This window comes from Chiloscyllium punctatum, chromosome 14 (genome assembly GCF_047496795.1).
Source record: "Chiloscyllium punctatum isolate Juve2018m chromosome 14, sChiPun1.3, whole genome shotgun sequence".
NCBI lineage: Eukaryota > Metazoa > Chordata > Chondrichthyes > Orectolobiformes > Hemiscylliidae > Chiloscyllium > Chiloscyllium punctatum.
In genome coordinates this window covers 29802949-29820046 of record NC_092752.1, presented here as the reverse complement: position 1 = coordinate 29820046, position 17098 = coordinate 29802949, and the positions used below count along the sequence as shown (strand labels likewise).

At 41.3% G+C, this 17098-nt stretch overlaps 1 protein-coding gene and 1 long non-coding RNA gene across 4 annotated transcripts in view; one reads left to right on the top strand and one right to left on the bottom strand.

Moving 5' to 3' along the window:
• elmod2 (ELMO/CED-12 domain containing 2) overlaps window positions 1-7223 on the bottom strand; it is a 34105-nt gene extending 26882 nt beyond the window's left edge. Inside the window, exons 1-2 of one of the 3 annotated variants that reach the window (XM_072584117.1) lie at window positions 7109-7223; window positions 2666-2813 (exon numbers count right to left, since the gene is read on the bottom strand). In XM_072584117.1, the coding sequence (XP_072440218.1) occupies window positions 2666-2810 (145 nt within the window). In that variant the 5' untranslated portion in view covers window positions 2811-2813; window positions 7109-7223. Of the gene's footprint in view, window positions 1-2665; window positions 2814-6746; window positions 6859-7022; window positions 7059-7108 lie in introns of those variants that run through there. The other 2 variants (XM_072584118.1, XM_072584116.1) reach the window with 2 other exon arrangements.
• Window positions 7224-7397: 174 nt separating this feature from the next.
• Window positions 7398-16495, top strand: LOC140485693 (uncharacterized). Its single transcript, XR_011962409.1, has 2 exons — window positions 7398-7825; window positions 13721-16495. It is a non-coding gene; the product is annotated as an uncharacterized lncRNA (long non-coding RNA).
• The last annotated feature ends 603 nt before the right edge of the window (window positions 16496-17098 follow it).

Sequence of the window (17098 nt, the reverse complement as noted above, 5' to 3'; positions counted from 1 at the left end):
AAGTTAATAGTTTGAGTACTTTAGATGGGTCAGTTTTTGTCCAACGTGTGCAGGGTGGTTTCCTGACACAGGATGTAGACAAGCCAATAAGGGACAAGGCCACATTGGATTTGGTACTGGGTAATGAACCTGGCCAGGTGTTAGATTTGAAGGTAGGTAAGCACTTTGGTGATAGTGACCCCAATTTGGTTATGTTTTCTTTAGCAAAGGAAAAGGATAGGTAAATACCGCAGGGCAAGAGTTGTAGCTGGGGGAAAGGCAATTATGATGCGATTAGGCAAGATTTAGGATGCATACGATGGGGAAGGATACTGATGGGGATGGACACAATTGAAATGTGGAGCTTATTCAAGGAACAGCTACTACGTGTTGTTGATAAGTATGTAACTGTCAGGCAGGGAGAAGGTAGTCAAGAAGGTACTAAAGTAGTTGAATCTCTTGTCAAGAGGAAGAAGAAGGCTTATGTTAGGATGAGGTGTGAAGGCTTAATTAGGGTGCTTGAGAGTTACAAGTTAGCCAGAAAAGACCTAAACAGAGAGCTGAGAAGTGCCAGGAGGGGACATGAGAAGTCACTGGCACATAGGATGAAGGAAAACCCTAAAGCTTCCTACAGGTTTATCAGGAATAAAAGAATGACTGCAGAAAGATTAGGGCCAACAAGGATAGCAGTTGGAAGTTATGTGTGGAGTCCAAGAAGAGAGGGGAGGCGCTAAATGAATATTTTTTATCAGTATTCACACATGTAAAAAACAATGTTGTCAAGGTGAGTACTGAGATACAGGCTATTAGACTAGACAGGATCGAGGTTCACAATGAGGTGGTGTTAGCATTTCTGGAAAGTATCAAAACAGATAAGTCCCCAGGCTGGATGGGATTTATCCTAGGATTCTCTGGGAAGCCAGGGAAGAGATTGCAAAGCCTTTGGATTTGATCTTTATGTGGTCATTGTCTACAGGAATAACGCCTGAAGACTGGAGGATAGCAAATGTTATCCCTTGTTCAAGAAAGGGAGTAGAGACAAACCTGGTAGTTATAGACCAGTGAACCTTACTCTGGTTATGGGTAAGGTGTTGGAAAACGTTATAAGAGATAAGGTTTATAATCATCTAGAGGGATAGTCAACTCGGTTTTGTGAAGTGGAGGTCATGCCTCAAACTTTATTGAGTTCTTTGAGATGGTGATCAAACAGGTGGACGGTCAATGTGGTGTATATGGATTTCAGTAAGGTGTTTGATAAGGTTCCCCATGTTGGCTATTGCAGAAAATATGGAGGTGTAGGATTGAGGGTGATTTAGCGGTTAGGATTTAGAAATTGGCTAGCTGTAAGAAGACAGAGGATGGTGGTTGATGGGAAATGTTCATCCTGGAGTTCAGTTTCTAGCGGTGTACTACTGTTTTGGGTCCACTACTATTTGCCATTTTCATAAATGACCTGGGTGAGGGCATAGAAGAATGAGTCAGTAAGTTTACGGATGATGCTAAGGTCGGTTGAGTTGTGGATAGTGTAGAAGGATGTTGTAGGCTAAAGAGGGACATAGATCAGCAGCAGAGCGGGGCTGAGAGGTGGCAAATGGAGTTTAATGTGAAAAAGTGTGAGCTGATTCACTTTGATTCACTTTGGAAGGAGTTTCAGGAATAAAGAGTACGAGGCTAATGGTAAGATTCGGGGTAGTGTGGATGAGCAGAGATACCTCTGTGACCATGTACATAGATCCCTGAAAGTTGCCACCCAGGTTGACAGAGTTATTAAAAAGGCATACAGTGTGTTAACTTTTATTGGTAGAGGGATTGAGTTTCAGAGCGACGAGGTCATGCTGCAGCTGTACAAAACTGTGGCTAGGCCACACTTGAGTATTGCGTACAGTTCTAATCACTGCATTATAGGAAGGATGTGGAGGCTTTGGAAAGGGCTCAGAGGAGATTTACTAGGATGTTGCCTGGTATGGAGGAAAGATCTTATGAGGAAAGGCTGATGGACTGGAGATTGTTTTCATTAAAGAAGGTTGAGACTTGTAAGATAATCAGAGGGTTAGACAGGGTTGACAGCGAGAGCCTTGTTCCTCGGATGGTGATGGCCAGCATGAAGGGACATAACTTTAAATTGAGGGGAGATAGATATCAGACAGATGTCAGAGGTAGTTTCTTTATTCATAGTAGTAGGGGCATGGAACGCACAGCCTGCAACAGTAGTAGACTTGCTAACTTTCAGGGCATTTAAACGGTCACTGGATAAACATATGGATGAAAATGGAAGTGTAGGATAGATAGGCTTCAGATTGTTGCACCGACCCGTGGAACTATCGAGGACCGAAGGGCCTGTACTACGCTGTGATGATTTTTGTTCTATTAACAGAAAAGGTTTAGAGGGATATGGGCCAAATGCAGGCAAATGGGACTAGTTTAGTTTGGGAACCTTGGTCAGTTTGGTGCGTTGGATTAAAGGGTCTGTTTCCACGCTGCATGAAAATGACTATAAAATCGAGGGGAAATATTATAGGGCTTGTCCAAAACAAATAGGTTTGGACAATAAAAGGATCAGGCAGACTAATGGTCCTAGACGCCAATCATAAACCTAGAACATTGATACCATAACAATAAAAACTGTGCAAAGTCTATTAGTGGATGCCCTACTTATAATTCAGAAATAGCTTTCTTCAGTGCTCACCTATTTTCATTGTTCGCTCTGCTCTTTGAACAGTACTGGCACAAATACGTTGCAGTTCACATCTTCCAGTAAGCTTTCTTAAAATCCACTTCATCCAAGACCTCAGAAGAGTGCTGTACAGGTAATTCCAAATCAAACTAATCATATTCTGGTGAGAAAAAGAAAGATGATCTCACTAAATGTGATTCACGTTAAGAGCTAACCCGCTTTGCGTTTAAGACCCTTCCAAGTCAAAACTATCCAAAGTCAATTCTGCATATTAATAAAAGCTACCACTCAGTTACTCCCCCTCAATCAAATGGAGCACAGGTGGTGGGAATGATTACAAACTCAAATCATAGATGTAAAAGGACAGAGTGCTTGGAATATCAACCAATCATCCTAATAATTTTCACATTTAATATTTCCATTTGTTTTGCTTTATAGCAAAATAACAAACCCTATTGCAAAAAAAATACATTTATAACAAGGGATCAAGTAACGAAAACTCACCATCACAATCATATAGCAAAATAAAAGTTCCTAATTTGAACATGATCTATGCTGGTTGTTGACAATACACTGTACTAAAATTTAAAGCAGAAATCTTAACGGAAACAAAACTAATGAAGCCATTCAAATCTCAGTCCCTGCTTGCTGCTGGTACTGTAAACAGCAAGGTAATAGTGGGAGCTGAAAGATGGTCCAGAAAATTGGTTGGTACACAAAATAGATTTGATAAACTACATATAATGCCTTTTTTGTTCCAAATTATTTATTCTTAAAAATTAGTTTTACTACTCAAGTAGTGAGAGCAAGTCAAATTGCATTCGTACTGCAAAATGCTCAAATGGCACTGTAACATACATTTGTTAGACAAGGTCATTTCTGGTCACCTTTGTCTTTTGTCACTCAAATCCTCTCATCTACTATTTATGTCTTTGAAAATAATTCACCCCAAGTCACTTATAACCACAATTTAAATGCCTAACTGGCCAGTTTCCATTCATTGTTGTTATGATCCTGGAGGAGACCAAATTTATGTTATGATCTGCTTAAAAACCAATAACTTTTCTAAAAAGTAGAACAAAATTCAGATCTCAGACACTTAGTAACAGAATAAAGCCACAAGGATCCACTGTTTTTGAACAAATTAAATAAACTTGATGATATAAAGTTAGAGTAGCTGCACAACACACAATGTATATGATTTGGAGATGCCTCGCCAAATCATGACTACTATCGACACCACTAACTGCCGGCTTAAGCCACAATCACCTGATGGAGGAGCGTCGCTACGAAAGCTAGTGTGCTTCCAATTAAACCTGTTGGACTATAACCTGGTGTTGTGAGATTTTTAACACAACATAGATGATATATACTCTTAACAACCAGACCTAACCTGAAAGAAATGAGGGGAGACAGACAGTTGTCAAAGCACTCCACGAAGCACATCAAATTGCAAATGTGGTCAAGACAGATTCCACATATTTCTTAGCAACCCCTAGCTATTAGTGACACAGTCACCAAATTTCATTAAAAACATTTTCGCCTTTACAAAGGATTCCAATTCATCACTTTCAATGCTCTGGCTTTAAATCTTCCTTAAAAGCTATTCCATCAGAGTCCATCGACAACACTCACACCTAGGTGATTTAGTCTCTTCTACTGGATGCCCAGAATCGCACTACAGCATCAATTCTAGCTCTTTCCAAGACAGTTTGCTTCATTAAGCTAACAAAACCTCTGTGGTCTCTCTCAACTGCATGAATCAAATAGTGCTTGTGGCTTCTTGACCCCAGTCTCACATTAACTTCCATAGACTTCTCCTGCCATAACTGCTTGGAGTCTACCAGCAACACTCATGCTGCCTCAAGCCATTTCATTACCTCAGCACTCTCCCAGGAAAAGCACACCTAGTTAACCTAAAATCTAAAATATGCCAAGTCCATCCATCTCCACGACAACATAGCTTGTTCTGAGCTAATAGGTGTTTCAGGCTGAGGAGTTTCCTGAATGTATCTGAATTAATTTAACTTTACCTCTAAAAACAATCTTAGATTCTGATTCCTTTGCTAAGGTAAAGTCGCAATAGTCAAATTGGAGAGAGAGAGAGAGACGACTCAGTGATTTTAATCTGAGGATCACCATACTTCAGGTTAGGAGAGAGGTTGAGAAGGAGAGCCTTTCCAGGTAACCTCAGCTGGTGCTGTAATTGAACTATTATTGGCAACACTGCATCGCAAACCAGATGTCCTACCAACTGAACTAACCGACCCCTGTGATTCCATGAAACAAAAAAAGGCAACCTCAAAGTGAAATTACCTCAACTGTTCAAACATATTTGACTTTATGCTCAACTGCATTTCACACATTTTCTACTGAAATGCTTTAGTTCCCAAAATTAAAGATTCCATGAACCATAACCTAGATATTCACAACACTATGTACTTCTGCAACTACTGAACTGTTCAATCGCACATTCACATAAAAAAAGTACTGCAGATGCTGGAAGTCTGAAATAAAAGAGGTTCTGGGCAAACTTAGCAGATCTGACAGCATCTGTGGCAAGAAACGAAGTTAACTTTTTGAGTCTGATAAGACTTTTCTTCAGACAATTATCACATGAAATCTGTGCCCACCTTTCCCACAACTTCACATTCAAATCTACGATATTAATACAGCAGTAAAAAATGCCAAAGCAACCAGAAATGACATTGCGAGAATGACCACAGTACACCATGCCTCCTTAACCAATCAGTAGTCTTTGACTCAAACAGCAATGTCATATTCTTCAGTTTCCTCTCCAATGTCCAGTTTAATGGGATTATCCTCACTTGGTTTTATTGTTGCCAATCTACCTGGAGTCTGATAAACTCCTGCAATTGTTTTTCTCCTGCACCGACATTATTAAGTCTTGCATCCCAATAAGATATTAGGAAAATCAAACCAGTTTTTCCTTTGCTTCTAACAGAAACTCTATTCTGTAATTACAATCCTGACTTAAACTGAGCATAACACCAATGTCTAATTTGATAATGGGCTAACCTATCAGCCTAGGAGCTGAATAGCTGACTTCAAGAACATACTATTCTATTTGTAGTAAAAGTAGATTTGTACCAGGGCAATTCTAATTTCAACAGTGTGCAGTATGGTAAATATAAGCAGATGGGACTCTTTGGCTAAAGGATAGGGGTTGACCTATACAGAACATGTGAGAAAAACAGATGAATATTTTAAACAGATGTGAAGCATTGAGTTTACATGAGACAAACTGATACTTGCGCAAATATGGTTTCTCAACATTTCCATCATCAACTTTGTCCTTGCTGATACTAAGTCCTGTTTACTTATCATCCTCCAAAACTCTCAAGATAAAAAAAAATCTGCTCCTATGTTCCATGGTCACACCTCTTCAGAGAATCACTGTGGACTTGATAGGCCAAATGGCCTATTTCTACACTGGAGGGATTCTTTGATATTAGCATGGAATGAAAGAACAAAGATTGGGTTATATTGATCCTTCATTCCTTTACTCATGTTTGATTTGATGAGCTACTATTTTTTTCAGACAGCGATTTACAATGCACAATATTGAGAGAAAGCAGAGTGTGCAAAAGTAACAACTAAAGAACCATGTGCTGTTGAAGCAGCACATTCACTATAGCTGACTCAGCGCTATACACCATTGTAATAACAGCAAAATAGACAAGGTACCGTCCACGCCATGCAGCATTCAAATTATATTGAACTACCCTGGGTTTTAAAAGAAACTCTTAAAAGCTCTGCAATGCATTCCCTAGCGTTCTGCTGTAAACCTAACAGAGGTGTTTACTAATTGAACGTGAGTCATAAATTATGCTGAACGTCAAGTTAGCTTCTCGATCAACCTACACTTCTTCTGTAATATAAGGCCTTAGTGGAAGTAAAACCATATCTGCTTTTTGCACCCAACTTAATAAACAAAACTCGGAAATAGGTTGAAAGTCAAAATAAATCAAGGAAAAAAAACTTTGAGATGGAAAATATACTTCGAAAAAAAACAAAATAATGTAAAGCTACGAGAAGTGCGCGAGTCTGAGGTTATCAATAAACACGGCACCTCCATCCCACTTCTGTGGGGCATAACAAGTGGGAAAGGAAGTAAAGGATGCAGCCACTTGAGTGAAGGCCGAGTGGTTCTCACTAAGAGCCCCCATAATGGTGCAAACAGAGCGGGAATTAACCAGGCAGAGAGGCAGCAACAAGTGGCCGGCCCAGGTTCCGCTGCTGGACACTCTCCGGAGAGGTGAACCGAGAGCCACTCAGTCCTTCCCGCCTTAAGGCGGAAGACTCCAAGCCTCCACATCCCTCAGCTGGACCGAGGAACTTTACTCACACCGTCACCGCTCAAAAAGGAATGCTTCCCCCCTCCTCCTCCTCCTCCTCCTCCTCCTCTCCCCCCCGCCCCGCGCGATGATTCACCGTCACCAGGCCAACGGCCACAGGAAATGCGTCACCGCCCACCGTGCTCCACGAGGCGGGGCATCAAAGGTGTGCAGTCGGCTGCGGCGCTGTCAACTACGGGGCGTGCTGGTCGGGAGCTCTGCGAAGGTGGAGCCGTCTGATAAGGGGGCGGGGCTATCTGTATGGGCGGGGCACAGGTACGTGTGGGCGGGGTGACACGGGGGGGTGGAGTGCAAACTGCGATTGGCTAGCTACCATGAACGCGCTCGCGTGCTGTGGTGACGCCATCGCGCTTGAGGAGCTGCCTCATTGGGGGTCGGCGAGTGGAGAGGTCGCTTGGGTAAAAATAAACCGTCTTTTAGTGAACTCAATGATAATCGTTTTGCTTGAGTTGTAGGGATTGGAAGAACGAAAGCAGCGAGCCCTGCTGGGAGGAAAAGAGCAGATTTGAAGGATAATTGTTTGTGAAACAGTGATATTTTGCGGGTGTGCTCGGGTTAAATACATGGTCATAATATTGTTCAATCTGTACACTAAACAAACATTTAAAAAATTGGATTGTGAAATATTAGATACAAGCAACAAAAGCAGTACTTAACAGACAAGAAAAACCTTCAGATGCTGGAATCCAAAGTAGATAACCTGGAGGCTGGAAGAACACAGAGCCAGGCAGCACCAGGAGGTGGAAAACTCAACAAAACATTACTTGCAGAATCAGAAGAGGCCCCACAAAATGTAGGTTAACTAAACTCTATACATTTTGTCAGGTCACACAACATCTGGTTATATTCCAACAACTTCCCTCCGGTTCCCGTAAAGACTGTTCCCTCCACAAGTACCTCATCGGGTCCACATCCCCCACTAACAACCCACCTTCCCCTTCTTGTCCTGGCACCTTCTGCTGCCACTACAGGAATTGCAAAACCTGTGCCTAAACCTCCCAACCTTCCCCCCCCCCCCCCCCCCCATCCAAGGCCACAAAGGAACTGTCCACATCCATCAAAGTTTCACCTGCACTTCCACACGTCATTTACTGTATCCATTGCTCCCAATGCGGTCTCTACATTGGGGATTCAGGACGCCTACGTACAGAATGCTTCAGAAAACATCAGGACACCTGCACCAATCAACCCCACCGCCCCATGGCCGAACACTTCAACTCCCCTCCCACTCTGCCAAGGACATGCAGGTCCTGGGCCTCTTCCATCGCCACTCCCTTACCACTGGACACCTCGTTGAGACCCTCCAACCCCATGGTATCAATGTGGATTTCACCAGTTTCCTCATTTCCCCTCCCTCCACCTTACCCCAGTTCCAAGCTTCCAGCTCAGAACTTTCCTCATGACCCGCCCCATCTGTCCATCTACCTTCACATCTATCCGTTCCACCCTCCCCTCCAACCTATCACCTTTACCACATCTCCATTCATCTATTGCACTCTCAGCTACCTTCCCCCCCCTCCCCCAGCCCCACCCCTCCCCCATTTATCTCTCCACCCCCGAGGCACCCAGCCTAATTCCTGATGAAGGGTCTTGCCTGAAATGTCGATTTTACTGCTGCTCGGATGCTGCCTAACCTGCTGAGCTTTTCCATCACCACACTCTTGACTCAAATCTGCAGTACTCACTTTTGTCTTATATTTCAATACATATGTTTGAATTCACACAAGCTTTCAGAGCACGCCGCTTCATCAGGTGCAGGCTACCCCAGTCCAACACCAGCATCTCCACACCGTTGCTATATATTTTGAAAGTAGATTGAGCATGAACACTAACAGTAAAAAGTTATTTAGTTTGGAAGGGAGAACAAAAGAACAGAATATTCAGGGTGTGACAGGGTAAATGCAGAGAGAATGTTTCCCTTCATGAGACAGTCTAGAGTTAGAGGGCATAGTCTCAGAATAAAGGGGCACCAGTTTGAGACTCAGACAAGGAGGAATTTCTTCCTTTAAAGAGTCTTTTGAGCTCCTTGCTACATAGAGCTGTGGGGATAGAGTCTTTGTACATATTTAATAGATAAGATAGATCCTTGATCAGTAAGGGAATCCAGAGTTACAGGGAAACAGCATAAAAGTGGACGAGATATGTCAGTTAAAAATCACACAACACTAGGTTATAGTCCAACAGGTTTATTTGGAAGCACTAGCTTTTGGAGTGCTGCTCCTTCATCAGGTGGTTGTGGCCATTTCCTATTGAATGGTGAAGGAGCCAAAATTTATATTCCGATTTCTATTAAGAACATTCTGTTCCTTTTTCTTGTGGTCTTAAGATGCAGATGAGTTGTCCAAGTTAATATAGAGATGGCCAGAAGTAATTTTATGCAGAACAATATGTTACAAAGAAACTCAAGCTTGTAGCAAGGAAAAAAATACTTATGCTATATTTTATCCACTTTCCTGTATGCCTCAGATATCTGAACATAAAATAAAGACTTTTGGAAGAAGATTGGCACCTATGAAATCTGAACACTAAAACAGTTTTTTGTCTCTAAAAATGTACATCCATAGCTAGCCCATAAGACAAATTAAGATGTATTTGAAATTCCAAGAAAGGGATACATTTTATTTTAAAGTGATATTCAAAACAAACTTCATTATTTTATTCAATTGCTTATAACTGCAAAGATGGATCCATTCTAATGACAAAGTGGAGGTCAGCAAAAAAAGGGATTGATCTAGGTGATGTTGAATTTTGTAGATGAGCTGCAATGCAAGTGTGAGGATGGTACAAGACAGACGAGTCTGGCATGCCATGACAACAGAAGTACAGGGGTACCTTCAACCCTCCTGTGCTTCATAAGACCTAGGAGTGGAAGTAAGGCCATTCGGCCCATCGAGTCCACTCCGCCATTCAATCATGGCTGATGCGCATTTCAGCTCCACTTGCCAGCACTCTCCCCGTAGCCCTTAATTCCTCTAGACAACAAGAACCTATCAATCTCGGCCTTGAAGACATTTAGCGTCCCGGCTTCCACTGCACTCCGTGGCAATGAATTCCACAGGCCCACCACTCTCTGGCTGAAGAAATGTCTCCGCATTTCCGTTCTGAAATGACCCCCTCTAATTCTAAGGCTGTGTCCACGGGTCCTAGTCTCCTCGCCTAACAGAAACAATTTTCTAGCATCCACCTTTTCAAAGCCATGTATTATTTTGTACGTCTCTATTAGATCTCCCCTTAATCTTCTAAACTCCAACGAATACAATCCCAGTATCCTCAGCCGTTCCTCATATGCTAGACCTGTCATTCCAGGGATCATCCGTGTGAATCTCCGCTGGACACGTTCCAGTGCCAGTATGTCCTTCCTGAGGTGTGGGGACCAAAACTGGACACAGTACTCCAAATGGGGCCTAACCAGAGCTTTATAAAGTCTTAGTAGTACATCTCTGCTTTTATATTCCAACCCTCTTGAGATAAGAGACAACATTGCATTCGCTTTCTTAATCACAGACTCAACCTGCATGTTTACCTTTAGAGAATCCTCGACTAGCACTCCCAGATCCCTTTGTGCTTTGGCTTTATTAAGTTTCTCACCATTTAGAAAGTAGTCCATGCTTTTATTCTTTATGCCAAAGTGCAAGACCTCGCACTTGCTCACGTTAAATTCCATCAGCCATTTCCTGGACCACTCTCCCAACCTGTCTAGATCGTTCTGTAGCCTCCCCACTTCCTCAGTACTACCTGCCTGTCCACCTAACTTCGTATCATCAGCAAACTTCGCTAGAATGCCCCCGGTTCCCTCATCCAAATCATTAATATATAATGCGAACAGCTGTGGCCCCAGCACCGAACCCTGCGGGACACCGCTCGTCACCGGCTGCCATTCTGAAAAAGAACCTTTTATCCCAACTCTCTGCCTTCTGTTAGATAGCCAATCCTCAATCCATCCCAGCAGCTCACCTCGAACACCTTGCTCATGGGCCCTCACCTTGCTCAGCAGCCTCCCGTGTGGCACCTTATCAAAGGCCTTTTGAAAGTCCAGATAGACCACATCCACTGGGTTTCCCTGGTCTAACCTACTTGTTACCTCTTCAAAAAATTCCAACAGGTTTGTCAGGCATGACCTCCCTTTACTAAATCCATGTTGACTTGTTCTAATCAGACTCTGCTCTTCCAAGAATTTAGAAACCTTATCCTTAATGATGGATTCTAGAATTTTACCAACAACCGAGGTTAAGCTGATTGGCCTATAATTTTCCATCTTTTGCCTTGATCCTTTCTTGAACAAGGGGGTTACTACAGCCATCTTCCAATCATCCGGGACCTTTCCTGACTCCAGTGACTCTTGAAAGATCTCAACCAATGCCTCTGCTATTTTCTCAGCAACCTCTCTCAGAACTCTAGGGTGTATCCCATCGGGGCCAGGAGATTTATCAATTTTAAGACTTTTTAACTTTTCTAGCACTATCTCTTTCGTAATGGCAACCATACTCAACTCAGCTCCGTGACACCCTTTAATTTTTGGGATATTACTCATGTCTTCCACTGTGAAAACCGACGCAAAGTACTTGTTAAGTTCTCCTGCTATTTCCTTATCTCCCATCACTAGGCTCCCTGCATCAGTTTGAAGTGGCCCAATGTCTACTTTTGCCTGTCGTTTGTTTCTTATGTACTGAAAGAAACTTTTACTGTTATTTCTAATATTACTGGCTAGCCTACCTTCATATTTGATCCTCTCATTTCTTATTACACTCTTTGTTATCCTCTGTTGACTTTTGTATCCTTCCCAATCTTCTGATTTCCCACTGTTCTTAGCCACTTTATAGGATCTCTCTTTTTCTTTAATACATTTCCTGACTTCCTTTGTCAGCCAAGGTTGTCTAATCCCTCCCCGGTTAATCTTTCTTTTCTTGGGAATGATGGCTACAACGTCGATTTCGAAGCTACTTGGATGCTGCCTGAACTGCTGTGCTCTTCCAGCACCACTAATCCAGAATCTGGTTTCCAGCATCTGCAGTCATTGTTTTTACCACCCTGATGGCTACAGCCTAGAATCCCTGCTGCATCTGGAAATGACAGAATTGCTGCTGATCATAACATCTTATCCAATTTTAAATTTCAGCTAAGAATTGTTTTTTTTTAAGATTGTTGGGAAGTTTCAAAAACGATAAAATTCAACTAATTCACATAGTGTTAATAGGATCTGTGAACATAACTGATTTATTAACATAAATGATTTATTATATCTGTAGAATTAATACTAATAGGACCTTAGGAAAAATATTTGTTCAGTAAGATAGAAGTTGCTTTGTACATAAATGTGCACCATATATGCCAATAAGATCTTTGACTATAACAGCCCAGATCTTCTGGTTAGATTGAAAACCCTACTTCTTCAATTCCATTTCCTGGCAAGATTAGATAGGTGGAGTGAGATGTAAGGGGTGCAGTTGGGGCTCTGGTCCAATTTATCTTGAAGCGGGGAAGGCTTGGTGTCCATGGGCATAGAAATAGGGGATTCATTAGTGATTTATGGGTTCAATTTAATAGCAATCCAGCAATTAGAATAGACTTTAATTCCTCTAATTTATTCTGGGTAATTAAGGTAGAAACCCTCCAAAAGGTTTGGATTGAGATGGGACTTTTCAGAGGCTTCCAAACAGTAGGCAATTGTCTGTCAGAAATTTCAAATTTTGGTGCAGTACCTGGGGAGTCAGATGTATTGGAAATTCCATATAGTCCTTCAGGGCAAATCCAGTCCATGCTGCTGCTATGACTGTCTTCCCTGTGGATAAAGTGAGGACTGCAGATGCTGGAGTACCAGAGTTGAAAAAGGTGGTACTGGAAAAACACAGCAGGCCAGGCAGCATTTGGGCTGTGCCCGAAAGGTCGCTTCTCCTGCTCCTCGGATGCTGCCTGGCCAGCTGTGTTTTTCCAGCACCACATTTTTCAACTCTGTCTTCCCTGTGGGCCAACATCTGCTCAATCACTGAACAAGGATCCTTTGCACATACATGTGTAGATATACAATAATTCATATAATTTTAATAGAAACTTTAAACAGAACACTTATAATATTAAACATCGATGAAGATAATTTATACACTGCCTGCAAAGGTAGAATTTCTCTCATGATCCCCTTTGTGCTCTTGATGCTTGGTGCCACTCCTTGATTTTAGGTTATGGTATATTCAAAACATTCCATGACACAACAGCCAATCAGCAAATGTTTATTATTTACAGGAAGTGACTTGAAATAACAACCAATCATTGCACTGAAAAGGTCTCCCATTGAAACTTATTTTTAAAATAAATACAATATCAAGTACAGGATCTTTTACCACAAATCTTGGCATTAACCATTTTACACTTTTGTTTATCACATTTCCATTTTTAAAAAGTCTATCTTTTTTTTTACATTGCTTCTTCATACTTTGGGCATTTAAACTTACTTAGTATGTCTTTCAGAAACATAATAAGGGAAAGTTGAGTTATACAAATGCCAGGAATCAAAATGTAAAAATGTTGTCATTTTTACAGAGGTCCGTATGCAGCAAAGCACATTGTAATAGCTGTATGCAGTGCGCCACAGGGCAGTTGCACAGCCATCATGTACCAGGAAGCAGGAGAAGAGAATCTCATACATTTCGGTCCTTAGACTGAAAATGATAGTTTTTGTAAACTCCTTTTACAGGGCATTACGCGATTCTTCAGAACCTGAATGCCATCAGCCTTTGAAAGTGAAAGAAGTATTTCAACTAACCATGCAATCTGAAAAAGCATCATGCCAATCATAGCAGAAAGGAATACATGTGTAATATGTGTGGGTCAGTCTTCAACTGATTATAAGTCTTGGAGAAGGACAACGCAACCCCAATATGGAGAAACCATGGAAATGTGAATATTGTGGGAAGACATTCAGTTACCCATCCCAGATAGAAAATCATCGACGCAGTCACACTGGGGAGAGACCATTCAGCTGCTTGGCTTGTGGGGAAGAATTTACGCAGAGATCCAGCCTTTTGACACACCAACGAATTCACACTGGAGAGAGACCATTTACCTGTTGCGACTGTGGGAAAGGTTTTACTCAATCAGCCAGTCTTCGGAGACACCAGCGAGTTCATACTGGTAAAACTCCATATACCTGCTCTGTATGTGGAAAGGGATTCACCCAGTCAGCCAACTTTCAGAGACACCGGCGAATTCATACTGGAGAGAAGCCTTTCACCTGCTCAGCATGTGGCAAAGGTTTCATTCAGTCATCTGAGCTTCTGACACACCAGCAAGTTCACACAGAGGAGAGACCTTTTCATTGCTCTGAATGTCAGAAGTGCTTTAAAAGTATAAAGCAACTTCTGGCCCATCAGCGCACTCACACTGGGGAAAGGCCGTTCACTTGCTCAGTCTGTGGGAAGGGATTCACTCGTTCATCCACCTTGCTGACACACCAGCAGGTTCACACTGGGGAGAAGACATTTATCTGCTCTGAGTGTGGAAAGGGATGCATTACTTCATCCCACCTACTGATACATCAGCGAGTTCACAGTGGGGAGAGGCCATTCACCTGTTTAAACTGTGGGAAGGGATTCATTCAGTCATCACACCTGCAGAAACACCAGAGACTTCACAAGTAATTGCAGGACATGAATTCCCCTGTTACTGCTGCTGCTAATCACATCCAGGACTGTTTTAATAAGAGTTTCTCATTAACCCTTATAAATTAAATATTAATTTAAATATAACTGTGGTTAATGCATACCAAAATTTGTAGTGTTTGACTGTTTGTGCATGGTCTTTTTTGTTATGTAAAACAAAATCAGTTAATTGACGTTTCGCAGATCTTCAATTGGGTCTTGTCCCTCACATTGTGAACTCAGTTCCTATTCAGTGTTGTAAGGGAGAAGATTCTGTTTATTTTCTGAAGGAATTATGCTTTGACAATTTTATGGATCTACTTTTACCAATTGAAGTAATTCTTTTTCTCAACACAAAGTTCTTACTTCATGCTGTTTGGAGGGAAGAGCAATATTTGTGAAACATCTAAGCTAGGACAAATGTTCGGCACAACATCGTGGGCCGAAGGGCCTGTTCTGTGCTGTATTGTTCTATGTTCTTATCTATGTTGTATCACTGTCATTGTTAGATTTGATCAAAGATTTGGTGTATGCTCAGTAGTGAGGATCTTCAGTGGAAATATAATTGACAAGGCATTCACAACCAAAGATTGTGCCAGCTACCTCAAATACATGGTATGGTTTTTCGATGGGAGACAACTCTGAGCTGTCTGTTACAGGCAAGACTTGCCATTGCATGGAAGTAACAGAAACAGATGTGCTGAGGCTGCAATGTAATCTTAGGGACTGTGTCTGACGAGGAAGATGGGGCGGCTATGAAAGAAGAATCGTAAATTTTGTCAAAGGGACAACAGAAGTAACTATGTCGAGGAAATAACTTCTGGAGCTGGTGGGATAATTGCAGAGATTTTGATACTATTGGACCCTGGCTTAATTGAGGTAAAAACCATATTGCTGCTGACAAGTAGTATCAAGTGGACATGAAACTTGAAATGTGCGGGTTATGTTTGGTTCAGCAGCTCAGTTTTATAAGCATTACTTTGAATTAATGAAGCATAACATTTGCTGTTTCAATTTTCTGCCTATCAGTGTTGAGAGAATGTCTCTAAATCTTCTCCACTTAGCTACTGAAAATAAAAAAAATGGACTGGAAGATTTGTTTTTCATCCTGCCTGCAAGTTCCAGTAAAGCACAATATGGCAAAGAAATACCTGTCGAGTTATATGTGCATGCACTATATATGGAGGAAACTATGAAAATTGAAATAATGACTGTGTACAGAATGAAACTTTCATATCGAAGCAGATACAACAGAAGTGATACTGTCTTGAATGAATGAAAGAACTCATGCTATCAATTCCAGCATTCATATTGTGAAGTCAGAAACTAACTATTGATTCTGTAATTGCCTGTCCTGATAACAGTTAAGAAGTATAATGGCTGCTGCTTCCTTGGGTTTCAGAAGCATGCTTAGATTGTTATAATTATAGAAAAAGTACACAAATCAAGGTCCAACCAACATTAGTGAACAAGGGAATAGGTAAATTTGGAGATGCTACCTCCAAACAAGAAGGAAAGTACTGAGGAAGAGCTGTGGAACCATGTCAGATAAAAAGAAAATGCACATATGAACTTGCTTCCAAAGAAGTGCCCAACAAAAGCTCCACATAACTTGAGTCAATGTGTGTCAGTCAAAGAGAATTTGGGGAAACATCATTCATCCTACTGGAAAAATGCTGTTAGGTGTGAAGTAGAAGTTTGTCAAAAATAAATTGCTCAAATTAGAATGAAAAAAATTACGGAAATGTAATGCATGTTGGAGCAGAAAGATCATGATGCAGAATGTCTGTGTAAGTGATTTTATGATGTCAAAGATATTTCACAAAGTTCAAGTTTTCTATGAATAATTCTTATTTGTGCAAAGTATCTTTGTTATATAACACTATGGATACTATAATACTTCATGCTCAAAGTTCCCATTAGTATTAGTTATGCGCATGTACGCATGAAGCATTTTTGAATAATATAGTAAAAGTCAATTTAAAAAATTCTAATTTTACAACATTGAAAAATTACAATAAGTTTGAAAAACATTCCAAAAATTTAAAATTGAAATTTAATGGAGCGAATCTTCCAGTCAGCAACCATGCTTATGTGATTCTTGCTGACAGCAAGAAAAGACAGTTATGAATTACAAACTTTTTTTGGTAACTGCAGTTGTAATCCAGTCCTGGTTGCAGCAGGGATCACAGAATTTAGGTGCCAGGACAGAAGAATGTGGAGTGCAGAAGAGGTGAGGTCACATTCCTTTTCCCTTTCCCACAGCAACTGCGTGTACTGTTCAATGATATATGCCACAAAAACAAGTGAGAAATTTAAGGATGCAAGTGTGTAAGTTTGGGGGTGGGGGAGGCAAGAGTGGGTAGTCAGGTTGGAATGGTAATTAGGGTTGGGGACGTTTGATAAATGGAAGTAGTATGAGCTCTGTTATTAAT